This window comes from Gracilinanus agilis, chromosome 6 (genome assembly GCF_016433145.1).
Source record: "Gracilinanus agilis isolate LMUSP501 chromosome 6, AgileGrace, whole genome shotgun sequence".
Taxonomy (NCBI): Eukaryota; Metazoa; Chordata; class Mammalia; order Didelphimorphia; family Didelphidae; genus Gracilinanus; species Gracilinanus agilis.
The window spans coordinates 260,610,655-260,625,006 of NC_058135.1; the positions used below are offsets into that span (position 1 = coordinate 260,610,655).

General features: G+C 39.4%; 1 protein-coding gene across 1 annotated transcript in view; it reads left to right on the forward strand.

The window, feature by feature from the left end:
* The window catches only part of LOC123251539 (intraflagellar transport associated protein), a 91,348-nt gene extending 77,399 nt beyond the window's left edge, over positions 1–13,949 (forward strand). The window contains exons 7-8 of the mRNA XM_044680830.1: positions 5,595–5,734; positions 13,695–13,949. Of these exons, the coding sequence (XP_044536765.1) occupies positions 5,595–5,734; positions 13,695–13,859 (305 nt within the window). The 3' untranslated portion in view covers positions 13,860–13,949. The remainder of the gene's footprint in view (positions 1–5,594; positions 5,735–13,694) is intronic.
* Positions 13,950–14,352: the final 403 nt, after the last annotated feature.

Sequence of the window (14,352 nt, forward strand, 5' to 3'; positions counted from 1 at the left end):
CTTCTTTCCTTCCTTCCTTCCTTCCTTCCTTCCTTCCTTCCTTCCTTCCTTCCTTCCTTCCTTCCTTCCTTCCTTCCTTCCTTCTTCCCTTCCTTCCTCCCTTCCTTCCTCCCTTCCTTCCTCCCTCCTTAACCTTCTTTCTTCCCATCAGTTATGAACTGATACTAAGATAGAAGAGTGTTAAGGGTTAAGTAAATTACCCAGGGGCACAAAACTAGGAAGTATCTGAGCCAAGATTTGAAGGCCCTTTCAACTTCGGGCCTGACTCTCCATCCATGGTGCTACCTAGCTGCCTGCACCTTCCCCTCCCACCCCCCGTCCCCATTACCTTTTCTCACTGAACATGTATTATTATTACTGGTTATGTAAAAGCACAAAGTGCACGTTTTCTTTATTGCTCATTAATTTCTTATTTAAAAATCCTTCCCTTATAATGAATTTTTGAAGACCATAATAGGTGAAATGTCACAGTGTTTTTAGACATTGTTAGATGCAAATTGGGTATCAAATGTGGACGTGGAACATCCAAATAGGGGTTAATTATTACACTTATCATTGTATGTTCAGGAATCCCTGAGTAACCATTCACCAGTCATTCCACTTGAGAAGTGAGCTTGCCCAGTCACACTTCTGAAGAGAAAGAAATAGAAAGATTTGTTGATTTGCCCATAGTTCTATAATGAATCTTCCTGGCCCAATCTGAGGCCAGATGCACACTTTGCATTATCTTCTGGGACAGACTCAATCCCCAAGTATTAGAGCCTTTGATTTTTTTCAGAAATAGTTCAATTATCACCCACACTCATTTATTTCTTTTCCTTTTTTGCAACTCAGGAGGAAGTATTATCCAAGTGGAAAGGGCCAGGCACTTAGCATACTCAGAAATGGCTATTGGTCACAGTTTACGTTGGGGAAAAACCAGAAGGAGGCTTTTCAAATGATTAGAGTGAGGACTTTAAGTGAAAACTTGTCCTTTTTCTATGTGTTTTCACTATCTATGTTATCTCAGATCCTTTTTGCAAGCAAGGGGGGATCATCAATCATCAATAAATACAGCATTAAAAATGAACTCTAGGGGGCATCTGGGTAGCTCAGTGGAGTGAGAGTCAGGCCTAGAGACGGGAAGTCCTAGGTTCAAATCCGGCCTCAGACACTTCCCAGCTGTGTGACCCTGGACAAGTCACTTGACCCCCATTGCCCCTTACCACTCTTCCCCCTATGAGCCAAGTTAAGGGTTTAAAAAAAATGAACTCTTATCTGTTCAGAGTGTCTTACTTTAAAAAGGGTAACAATAACAATTCTGATAATAGGCCTCTCAGTGATTGAGTTCTTCTTTTTACTCCAAAGCAGTTTAAATTGACCAAACTTCCACTTACTACCTGGTTTTGAAAAAGTGGATTTTTATGTGTGAGAAGTTTGGTGGCTCAGTGGGTAGAGTGAATTGAATGGTCAACTTGACTTCAGGATGTTCTTGTTTTTTGAAATTTATTAGCTGTGTGACCATTGGCAAAAACAACAACAAAAAAAACAAACTAACAAAAACACTCCCAGTCTAGATCTCGGGCAATACAATCTGGAGAATGGGAAGAGGAAGAAGAAGGGGAGGGAATAAGTTATTTGTACAGTGCCTACTCCATTCCAGGCACTGGGCCAAGAGCTTCACAAATATTATCTCATTTGATCTTTACAACTACTCTGTGGGGTAGGTTCTATCACGATTCTTATTTTACAGATGAGGAAATGGAGGCCTGGAAAGTTTAAATCACAGTCTGAGCCATATGGCCATATATCAGCTAAGTCTCAGAGCTGGGATTGAAGTGAGATGCTCTGCCCCCTGGCTTGTTTCTTTAAAGCCTATTGATCCTAGTGGGGCCTCTGTTCATCAACTCCTTGCTAGGCATGTGTTATTCCTGGCAGTTTTGTTCCCAACAGCATGGTGGGGATTTTTAACTCTGAATCTGTCTATGACTTGGGCATATAAAAAGCCCGTTTTTTAAAACTGATATTTATTTGGTTGATAACAAAGGAAATCAATGATTTTCAAATATACTTATTAACCTATTAAAAAAGGTCATAGACCCCCAACTTAAGAATCCCTGATTTTATATGATATTACTAATCAGTTGGTCCCAGGAGCAGTGCTCTGTCTGAATTTCTGAACTGAATGGGACTTCAGAGATGTGGCTTAGTTTAATTTGTACCCAAACAGGAACCTCCTTTATACCTATTGCTTGACTAACTCTTGTAAAGAGACAGCTCATTCTCCCATTAGAGACCCTTTACTGCTTTCCACTGAAAATAAAATAAAAGAAAAACAACCAGAAAAGCTCCTGCCCAAACCCAGGGTTATCATCCTACCCAGTTGTGCCTTTCCCTCCTTGAGGCTGAGAAGATGTAATTGCACAACTGGAAGAGATGCTGTCTGTGGTGGGAAGCAAGGTGCATTTCAAATAAGTCTCTGGGTTAGGATATCAATACTTGCTCTGTTATCTTCCTATTCATGCTGCCATTGGCAGCAACCAAGGCATTCCTCTTCATTAATCACCTTCTCTGAGAACTTAATTAATAGCTTAATTAGGATCATCATCCTCTAGCCCAGGAGCTTCATCCTGGCTAGCTGTGGATTACAGGATATGTCTTGTGAACCTGACTACTCCCAGAGAAACTGAAACCAAGGAAGAATACCGTTTTGAGTTTTTACCCTCTTTCATTCTACTTGGTTCCAGAGAGTAGAAACTTGCAACAATGGATGAAAGTTGCTGAGAGGTAGATTTTTTTCTCAATATAAAGGGAAAAAAATTCCCAAAATTGAGAACCATCTAAAATGAAATGTTTCCTGTCATTGGGGAGGTCTTTAAACAGTGACTGGATGATAGGAGGCTAAGGCTTTTGTAGAGAGGATTTCTGGTCAGGAAGGTGGTAGATCCCATGACTCCTGAAATCCCAATTCTGATATTCCAAAGACCTTTGAGAGTTTTCTGGAATACATATATTTTCCCCACATGGCAGCTTTGCTGGTCATATGCAGAAATAAGAAGAAAAAATTCACTTATGTTGGATATATTAGAGAACAAAGGGTGGTTACTGAGTCTTAAGACAATGACAGAGGTACCAAAAGCATGTAGCACTTATTTGCCAGAGCTACACATTAGACCATGCATTTCAAATATGACAATTTTCTTTTTTTTCTGAAAGTTCAAATACTTACCTTCTGCCTTTCTTCATTTTCAGCAGTATCTTTTTTGGGAGGTTGCCAGATTGTTGTGTGATGAATTCAATACTCTCTTTTCTTCTCCTGTGTTTCCCCCTTTGGAAGCAGGAAGCGCAAATGGGGGGAATAACAGAAAATAGTATAGGAAAACTCTTTCCCCAAGCTGAAGTTTAAACTCTCAACTGTGATAGGGCTGTTGAAGTGCCATCCAAAGGGGTGAAACCTTCTTCCCATTCTATTGGGGTAACACTCGTGGGTAAATAATAAACCTTGGGGTTTAGAGAAAGGGGAGAAGGAGGACTGACTGGACAGGGCAATAACCTACATACACCTACATATCAAGAATAGGTTTGGCATTTGGAGGGAGTGACAGTTAGGATCCAGCTGCCACACAGATAGATCAGCCAGTGAACCTATTAACTACACAGGGGTTGAGTGACAGCAAGGAGCTTAAGTAAACCAGGTTTAATTAGATAAAATTTGGTTTGAAGGAAGGGAAAAGGGGTTTCTGTTCTAACAAACTATGGGCAGGTTTCTAGGTCAGGGAAGGAACTTAATCTACACTATAGGCTAACAGGGCACGGCTGGGCTAGCAGGAAGGGAAGTGTGATCCTCACTGCTGAGTCCTGTCCAAATCCAGCAGTGACACGGCTCTCCCAGGTTCTCAGCTAGTAATCCAGAGATAGGTAAGGTTAGGGAGTTAAACCAGCCCGAGATGACCAGCAGCCCAGGTCAGGTTTGATATTCTCAACCTAACTTCCCACAGGCAGATGATTCTTCCTCCATGATACAATCTTCACTTTCCCAGAGGTCTCCTACTGAGTCAGTTGAGCAATTTCAACCTGCACCCAGCCAACTTGGAGTCCATCCCAGGAGAGAGCCACTTCCTGCTTCCCCATTCCATTTAGAATTCTCCAGCCTTGCCTGATATGCCTCCTAATAACTAATCTTAAATATCTACACCTTACTTATTAATTTATCTACAACACCATGCATCTCTTAATTAATCCATGGTTTTTTAGGCAATATGATTCTTATCCATGTCCTGCCATAGATCCTTCATAGGAGATAGACCCAGTGTTCAGTAGGCTTTTCAACTGGGCTGTTGTTTTATATAGTGGATTATATCAATGCTGCCCATTTATCATTTGCAGTTTCTTTTCTGGAAACACACATCTTTGTTAATGGTTTTTTTTTGTGGGGGGGGGGGAGAAGGGCAATTCTCAAATATTACCACTGATTTGTGCCTGTTTATTTCTACCACGTGTCTTTTCATTGTCCTTTGGGTTGTCCAGATTTTGAATCTTTTGAGATGTTCATGTTTTTGTGATTTCTAGCCATGAGCATCACTGGGAAATGTTAAAAGGATGTTTTAGGGGCTACTAGGTGGCTCAATGAATTGAAAGCCTGGAGACAGGAGGTCCTGGTTTCAAATCTGACTTCAGACACTTTCCAGTTGTGTGATCCTGGGAGAGTCACTTAACCCTAATTGCCCACCTCTTACTGTTCTGCTGCCTTACAGCTCATACTCAATTCAAAGACAGAAGGTAAGAGTTAAAGGCATAGATGTGCTTTTTCATCAAGGACAATGTGAGGGCCCTGAAAATTCTGCAGCCTAGATGGGTTATTGCCTTCTCCCCCTCAATTTTGGACTTCTCTCATTGTCTAGCCTCAGTATATTTCCAAGACATAGATATATTACATATATATACATATACATATATATACACATACAAAGATATGTAAAATATATTAATATTCATATATATACTGATTGACACCACATATTTATAAAATACATGCACATGTGTTTATTTGGCTATGTCTGTCTGTCTCTCAATGGACAGTGCCTCAGTGGACAATCTATCCAATTTGAATGTCATAATATGGGTGATTTCCATTTATTATGTATTTCCTTCTAACTGCGGGGATTGCCGGGCTGATGTCTTTTGAGTATCCATGGATGTCATGGCAGAGGTCATGTAGTGATTCAGGGCTCAGTGCTATCTGGCAAATGCCACTAATTAATCAGTAAACATTTATTAGGCAACTACCGTGTACTGACAGGGGAAGTAGGATAATCTAATCTTATCATTTACAAAAAAAAACAAACACCTTGAAAAGCTTCCTCCTCTTTTGAGTAGAATGTAACTTTATATCTTGAAATGAAAATATGTGGACCATAACTTTCTTTTTTGGTAAAAGTGACCCTCACTTGAGGTAAGAGCCTTAATACTTTACATCAAAATCCATTCTTGCACTTTGTATTGGGTCTCTTGCTCAAGTAGAGCATCTATTTAGTGTCTTAAAAATGATTGGCTTGTGGATGATTCAGTAAACTTGTGTACACAGTGTGTCAAGTGAATTCTTTTTCATTTCCCAGAGTCAATGCTGCTTCCGGGAGAGGTAGAAGATGAAGCACATTTCTCTGTTGCGAGCTACGTCCCTTCTTTTGACCAGCATTCGTGCTCTGAACCAAAGACCCAGCCAACAGAACAACCAGCTTACAGGCATTTGACGGAGGTACCCTTCCATGCAGGGCATTCACTTCTCTCTCCCACAGGATCAGATGCAGGGTGGGGAGGGCAGGGCAGTGGGACGGGATACAGGACACATGGGACAGGGCCAGGGGAGGGGCCAGAGACTCTTGGCAATTGCCAGGATTCTAGGGCTCACCTTGGCACTGGATGGACTTTGAGGACTTTATATTTGGACGTTTTCCCCTCTGTCTTTAGGGATGCTTAAAATTCAAGTTGCTTCTCAGTCTTCCTCACTGCCATTCATATTCAATTTCTTTCTTTCTTTTGGAACACATAGTGCAATTATGCTCTTTTGTGGAACTGAGTTTTCCTTTTTAGTGAGTATTATGCTATGAGTTAGTCGTGTCTGGAGATTCTCCAAAAGAAAAGATAATTTCCTTGCCTACCTTTAGTTTCAAGTGGTTACTTTTTTGCTTGTTATTTCAGTCTTCATATTTCATTTGCTGTTCTAGCAAAACCTTGTATCTTCAGAGTCATTTGTTTGAAGTCATTGTCCAAGTCTTAGAAAATAGGACCCCAAGAGAAGCTATTTTTGTCTTGGTTTTGAGAGAGCTTGGCCTCTGTTGCAACCTTCATCTTGATGGGTGGGAGATTAAAGGCTTTTTCATGAAGCCTTTATTTGGCAAAGGCTATATAGTAGGTAGAGGGCAGGATTTGGAGGCAGTAGCCTTGTGTTTGAGTCCTGACTATACTCCTGATGAGTGCTAAGAGCCCAGGTGACCCCGGGCAAGTCACCTTTATTTTATTTTATTTTAAACCCTTACCTTCTGTCTTAGTGTCAATTCCAAGACAGAACAATGGTAAGGGCTAGGCAATTGGGGTTAAGTAACATGGTTTTCAAGACTCCAGGTCCAATGCTCTTTTCACTGTGCTACCTAGCTACCCCACAAGTCACTTTGCTTCTCTGGATTTAGGTTCCTCATCTGAATTTTGGGGCAAGGATTAGAAAATCTTTAAGGTTCCTCCCAGCTCCAAATCTCTGAAACTGGCTTCCTAAGGTTTTCTTAATTACTTGGTTTCTTGAAATAAATCCCTGGAGCATTTCTTGATTGCAGGAGGTGCCTGGTCATGGAGAAGTTAACTGTGAAACCTTTTTAAAATCCTCTATACAAATTGGTGTACAATCAGTGTGAAGAGGTTGCATTATGAAGCTCAATCTTTCAATCGGAAGCAATCAATGCATTGTAATTTAAAATTGACCTTTCCTCTTGGAACTTTTGTCCCACTCTGAATCACAAGGGAAGCTTTGGGCTTATATTACACTATTAAGATAGTGTTGGTAGACCAACTGGTAGGAGCAGCCTCCTTTGAGTATGATTTTTTAATTAAGAATTTCTTATTCTCCCCAAGATACAAGAAGCTAAAATTACAAGGTTGTTTCCAGCAGGATTCCATTTATTTTATAGGCTGCCTCTCTTTCTTGACTTCAAGCATGATTACAAAATATATTAGAACAGTAAGTGGTTGTAGCACCTGACAGAGTTTTGACAATTGTTGTAAAATTATTTTAGTTAGTGGGCAAAAAAGGATGAAATACTTCTCGAGCTCTTCAGATAGATGACAGAATGCTAGTTAAATCTCAAACTTATACCAGTAGTTTTTGAAAGAAACTTCTGGTAAAAGCAAAATAATCTAAACAACCCTTGCATTAGCAGCATGGTATAGTATGGACGGTGAGTTTCAAAACCCGTATCTGAATCCTGGCTCTGTGATATGATGGAAAAAAACTACTTAACTTCCCTGACCCTCAGTTTCCTCACCTATATAATGGAAATTGTAATACATATATGCACACACACATTGAAGGCTAGAGTGATTGGATTGCAGATTGTGGGAAGGGAGTTCATGCCCACTGAGTCTGGAAAGATAGGCGGGACCCAGCTTTGTGGAGCTTTAAAAGTCACAGATTTTGTATTTTCTTCCCAAGTCAATAGGAAGACACTGAAATCTGACTGATCAGAGAGTGACATGGCCAAATTCCTTTGGCAGCATTGTGTTCCATGGATTAGAGTAGGAGTGATGGGGAGACCCGCTCTTTATGAAGTTCACTTTGACAATTGAGTGGAGGATAGACTAGAATGAGGAGAGCCCTGTGCCAGGGAGACCTACCAGAAGGCTGTTGTCCAGGTGTGAGGTGGTGAAGGCCTGCTCCAGGACAGTGGCATCATGCTAAAGGAGAAGGGGGTAGAAAGGAGAGATGCTTCAAAGGTAAAAAATTGATGAGCTGTGGCAGCAGATTAGATGTGGGGGTGATGAGAGAGAGGAGACGAGGAGGACCCCAAGCTTATGAGCTTGGTGGACTGTAGGATGCTGATGCCTTTGACAGTGCTAGGGAAGTTAACAAGAGGAGAAGGTTTTTGGTGAAAGACATGTTGAGTTTAAGATGCTTTCTGGACATCCAATTTGAGATGTGAGATTGGAGGTCAGTCAGTAGAGTGGTTGGGGCAGGATTGGTAGATTCGAGAATTGAGATGGTATTTGATATGTGATCAGATTAGGCTGATAGTGCTAATCATATTAACACCAGATTTCTGGAGCTTTTTACAGTCCCCACAGTGTCCCTGGGACATAGAGCTGCACTTATTTACACTAGGACATTAAGACCCAGAGAGATGAAGAGACTTGTCCGAGGTTGTACATATGAATCTTACCCTAAAAATCGAGAGGCGAGTGGAAGTATTGGTAACGAGGATCGAGAGCCCTTGTTGAGGTGTTGAAGAGAAGATTCCAGCTGAGGACAAGATGGCCTCTGAGTTCCTCTCCAACTCAGATTCTTTGATTTTGACCTAAATCATGCATTGTTAAAACTGAAAAGGATCTTAAGGATTATCTTGCCCTGTATGATGGGTGAGGAAACTGAGGCACAGCAGAATCAAGTGACTGCCGGTGGTATACCAGCTGGTTAACAACAGGGCTGGTAGTTGTTTTGTGGCTATTGATCCAGGTAGCTTTCCATTGTTTAATTTGCCTTGACACATTCTTTTAGGTCAAAAATACAGAGTTTTAGAATTTGAAAGACATTTAAAGGCCATCTGGTCCAACTAGCACTTTCTTTTCTTTTCTTTTTTAGCCAATTACATGTAATAACAAATTTCCACATAAGTTTCCTGAAGTTGTATATTCACATTGTCTTCCTCCTTCTCTTCCTCTTCCTGGAGCTGGAAAGCAATTGAATTTGGGTTATACCTGAATTATCGTGCAAAACATATTTCTAGTGTTCATTTGTATAAGTCACTAACCTTATAAAACCCAAATCCCACAACATATACTCAAATAAACAAGAGAAAAATTGTATGCTTTCATCTACATTCCTACTCCAACAGTTCTTTCTTGAGAGCTGGATAGCTTGTTTTTCATGCTCCTAGGGGGCAGAAGTTGTTTCATTTGCAAACTTTAAGGTGATATATAAATGCTGGCTATTATTATTATTGTTATTTGTTTATTTGTTAATTAAAAAAACCCTTACTTTCCTTCGTAGAATCAATACTGTATATTGGTTCCAAGACAGAAGAGCAATAAGGACTAGACAAATGAGGTTAAGTGACTTGCCTAGGGTCACACAGCTAGGAAGTTTCTGAGGCCAGATTTGAACACAGGACCTCCCATCTCCAAGCCTGGCTTTTAATCTCCTATCTGTCTCATGGTTATTATTAATGTCTGTTTTTGTATCTCTAGTGCCTGATAAACAGTAGGCACTTAATAATTGCTTTCTAATTGATTTTTTTCCTAAGTACTCACCTAGCTCTTTGCTACCAAAATTTTGGTAAAACTAAATTTTGTTCCTGATTTTAGCTTGAGATCTTATGTATGTGTGTATTTTTTCTTCTTATTATTAAAGTCAAATATTCTTTAGAAAGCTTGTGTTCTATATTTGTGTCTTGCTTTTTGTGTTCCAAGGAATCTGAGAACATTCAACCAACTTTATTGGGCAAAAAGAGATCACCTTAGGGAAGTGAAAATTGCATGCTTTTAATTCAAAAGCAAGGAAAAAAAGGTAGTCTGTAAAGGGCAGAGAGGAGGAGCTTTTTAGTGTATTTTAGTAAAAGTAACCATCTCTGTGTAGAGTAAAGATTACTTTGCCTATTTTTAATAGACTTTTAAAGTTCTCAGCTACAGATACTTTATTTATACCATTTCTCTGCAAAATAACCTACAGCTAAATGCTGCTGTTATTGATATGAGCATTAGATTCTTTTCCCATAATTTGGACGTGCAATCCTATGAATGAAAATGATTCTTTCCTTAACACCCGCTCAGTTCGAGTAAGTCACATGGGCAATTTTAGGGAAACTGGCAGTTTTTCTAATCGTGTACCAATTCTATTCCCAAAGAGTATACAAAAAGATTTCAATTAGATCTGAAATTAGACACCTGAAATCCACATATTTCTCTCAGCTCCTTAGGCAAAAATAACAAGTTAATAACTTGGTTCGCAGTTGTTTTTTTTGTTCAGTGGCAGGGGATTCAGTGTTCCACTGTGCAAATTTTTCCATTTGAAATAAATCAGAATTTCAGTTTGTAGTCTAAAGGTACAGTCTCCCTTCATAGAAAACTGAAATGAACTTAAAGCTTGAAAGAAGGAGAACTCCCAAAGCATTCCTCAGAAGGAGAGATGCAACTGCATTGGATCATAAAAACTCTCACCAGGGAGGCCACAGGGTTGTAGGCTGGCCATTACATTTCTATCCAGCTTCACTTTGAATTTCTCTCTATAATTATATCTACACACACACACACACACACATCCATTTCAGGACAGAATTTTCACTCATTCATTTACAGTTCAGAAAAATAATGAAAATTCAGATTGTCTGATAACTTTTTTGTCAGAATGACCCTTCTAACTGGGTATGTGTCCAATGTACCTAATACTGGTAAGACGAGAGAAAATGGCATATCTCGCTGTTGTGATAGGGGCAAATATTTTTAGCCTTTATTCAAAGAACATTTTGGATTGATCACAAGTCTACGGTTTCTCAAAATATTTTGTCTTTGCATCATGGTCCATTCAAATCCTCCCTCAGCTCTAGATGTAGGTCTTCTTTGTGACAAAGAAAAATATTAAGGGAAAAATGTCCTCTGCAAAGATAATCAACTTTATTATATATATTACACTCTTTCTTGGTAGTTCTCTGCTTTTTCACTTCAAAAGGGGAGGGTGTTTTACTCTTTGTTTTCTGGTTTTTGGTCTTTTAGTTTTTAGTTACCTAGCGTTTGACTTTTTAAAATTATATTTTCATTTACTTTTGTTGTAGGCTTAGTATAGGTGCTCTTGGTTCTGCTTATGGCATTCTGCATCAGCTCATACAAATCTTCCCATGTTTTTCTGAATTTCTCCTATTCATCAATGCTTACTGTACAATACTATTTCATTATATTAGTAAACCATTATATTTTTAGCCATTTCTCATTTGATGGTTACCTACTTTGTTTCCAGGTTACTGCTGTGAATAGTTTGGCCTTTTCTTTCTATCTTTGTCTCCTTTGGGGTAGTTCGGTCACTGGGCAGATTGTATGAACAATCTAGTCACTTATTGTATAATTCTCAGTTGGTATCTAGAATGATTGGGACAATCCACCCCTATAGCAAGAATGTATTTTTGTTTAAGAAAGGAAAATATTTGTGCAATTTAGCATAGCTTTCCTTTGAAATTCCTTTTCCAAAGACATACTGGCCTTTTTACAACGTCCAACAGTTCTGACATCCACAGTTAAACTTATTTAAAAACTACTGAGTGTCATATTTTGGCACAGAAATATGATAATCTATGACTGTTCTTGGCTGCATGCTTTTTAATTTCATCCTTTAATTGATTGCCCAGGAAATTAATCTAGCAACAGTTGCTGTTAATGACTCTCCTTTCTAAGTGGAGAAAACATTTACAGCTCTTAGAGGAATATCATTTTTCTGGGTGTGAGAATAATCCTTTTGCTAGAATTGTATTTACTGACTTGCCACAAACAAAATGCTTTTGGTATGATCAACACTGTATGACTGATGAAGAAATCCATGTGGCTAAGCAAAGAAATATTTAAATGTTAAGATGAAAATATTGAGGAGGGAAGGAAGGTAATGCTTCATTTTGAAAAAAAAAAGTATTTCTGCCTGATAGTACAAAGTGGACACATTGTGGTCTGGCTCCCTCTATGTTTTTTTCCATCTTAGAAATAGCTGACCATTGATTGCTGGGTGATCAGTGGGCCTATTGTGACTGGAGTCATGCCCAGAGAAGGCCAGAATGAACAGATCATTCATAAGTCAGTCTGATTCTCCTGTTTTCTTTCCTGTATTGAGCCGAAGGCCAAAGAAAGCTGGAGAAGCATATGGAGTCTTCTGTAAAGAACCTTGGCCTGGGTGATAGGAGTCCTTGGCTTTGCTTTTAAAAAATTCTCTAACCCTAGGCAAGTCATTTCCTTTCTTTTAGCCTCAGTTTTCTCGTCTGTAGAATGTGGACATAGAATTGGATAGTATCTCATATCGCTTTTAGTTTTAATGTTCAGGTATTCTATATTATGCTGTCATGCCATGTCAGGTCATGTTAGAGTATCATTACTGTTCTGTGGTGGGTTATGGGAATGCTTCAGTATTTTAAAATAGAGGCTTTTTCTTACAAAGAACTGTTGGATCATCTTTATCCATTTTGTCTAAGTAGATTTTCCCTTGGCATTTCTGGGAAGAGAAAAGCTTCTTTGTAGATCACTGTGGCAGAGAAGCATGGCCCCGCACAGTACCCTGTTCCGTGTGGGCTTTCATGAGGCCAGGATAATGGTTTACAAAGTTGCACAACTAACTTCCAGAGAACAAATAAGCAGAATGGCTATTTGTGTGTGGGTCACTTTTCTGAGTACCTTGTTGTGAGGAGGAAGGAAATCGCCTTTTTCATGACTCCCTTTCAGTATTAGCTCCCACAAGCCATTTCTGAGCCAAGTATTTTTCTTTCAAGATTCTCCAGAAGTCATTCCGGGTGTAGACAGCAACACTTGAAGATGACCCCATCCCATGTTTTTGTTGGCACGAGCTGCTGCCTTTGGTCATCGCAGCAACATCAGATGTTGCCTGTCCTCATTCTAGGGCTCCACACAGGGTACTGGTGCTTGTGCTTCTGTTGTGTTACACACATTACTCTTCTATCTGCCTTGAAAAAGACCTGAGGAAAAGACGCATTGAGCTTTGAAGAGGTATCTTCCTGGTCTTTACAGAGAATATTTTTAGCCAGTATCTTCTTATTACGCCCCTCTTTAAAGATCATGAATTAGGAATGAGGAAAACTAATTTATTGCACGTCTTTTCAGCTACCCTTATTATGTATATTAAAATAAAAGGCCCGGTAGCTCGTCCATGTTTGGGATGTGGAGAAAAGGACATCTGGACCTTGTAACCTGATGAAATTGGAGTTTCTCAATTAATGCTTTTATCTATCTGCCCAGGGGTCATAGCTGTTCTCTGAGGACATATGATATGTTCATAAGTGCAATGCACTATTTTCAATCTTGAAGAATTCATTTCATTGAGAGAAGTCATTTTTAGGTGCTGGTCAAAGAATAACTTGGACTCACTAGTGTCAGAAGCATATATACTCACGGTTTAAAATATATTTTAATTTTCCCATAGCCCTGCAGCCTTGCCACTAGGACTGGTAAAAATGTAATGGATGTGTGCAGGGGAGACTTTCTGATTTTTTGCCTGGAGCCAGATTAGTTAATGATATTCATTCAGATACAGTATAGTACAAATGGGGCCTATTAAGAGGCTTAAATTAGGTCAAATTGAATAATTGAATTTATTCTTTTACTTAAAAACAGCTTAATCAGTTGAGAGTGCTGAAGTCTAAAAAAAGTTTAATTAAATATTAATATGTAGTGTATGTTTTCATCTTTTTTTTATCTTCCTTTAAAATCACTTCTGCATATAAACCACATCTCTCTCCCCCTTATTATCCTAGGTATCTGGAGATGAAGTTCAGCCCTTCTCACTTGATGAAGAATTTGACTACGACACCGTGACGCTAACCCCCAAGTTCTCTATTGCAGAGATGAAAACAATTATAGAAATGTCTAGACAGAGTAGATTGAACCCTGGCATGGAGGGCGAAGAACCAAATATCTGATTTGTAACAATTTTTTCTTGCTTTCTTTTATTCCTCTTATTTTTATCAGACAATATTAGAATAAAAGGCAAACAAGTGCTGTACCTTAAAGAACGTGTATCTGTATTAGGTAGCTTTTGTGGATGGGCCCAGTTTGTATTGCCTGCTGTGTAGTAGGTGTTGTGGGGATTCAGAGGAGGACTCCCACTTGTTCATTTTCCCCTGAGGATCTTACAGTCGAATGTCAAAGAGAGGACAAGTAGGTAGAGTCCATCTCTTGCTTCCATCTCTTTGCCCCATGGGCTTCCTTGTCTGGAATGGATGCCAAGGCAGGGCTCTGCCGCTACTCCTACATAGGCCTTTCTGAAGGATCAGACGTGGTAAACATTTTTTCATTTCAAATCCCTTTGTATTTTTTTGGGAATGCGTTGTATGTGTTTATCCCCACTCCCCTTCAGGAGAATGGAAGTTCCTCAATGTCAGGGATTATTTCATTTTTGTCTTTATAATCCCT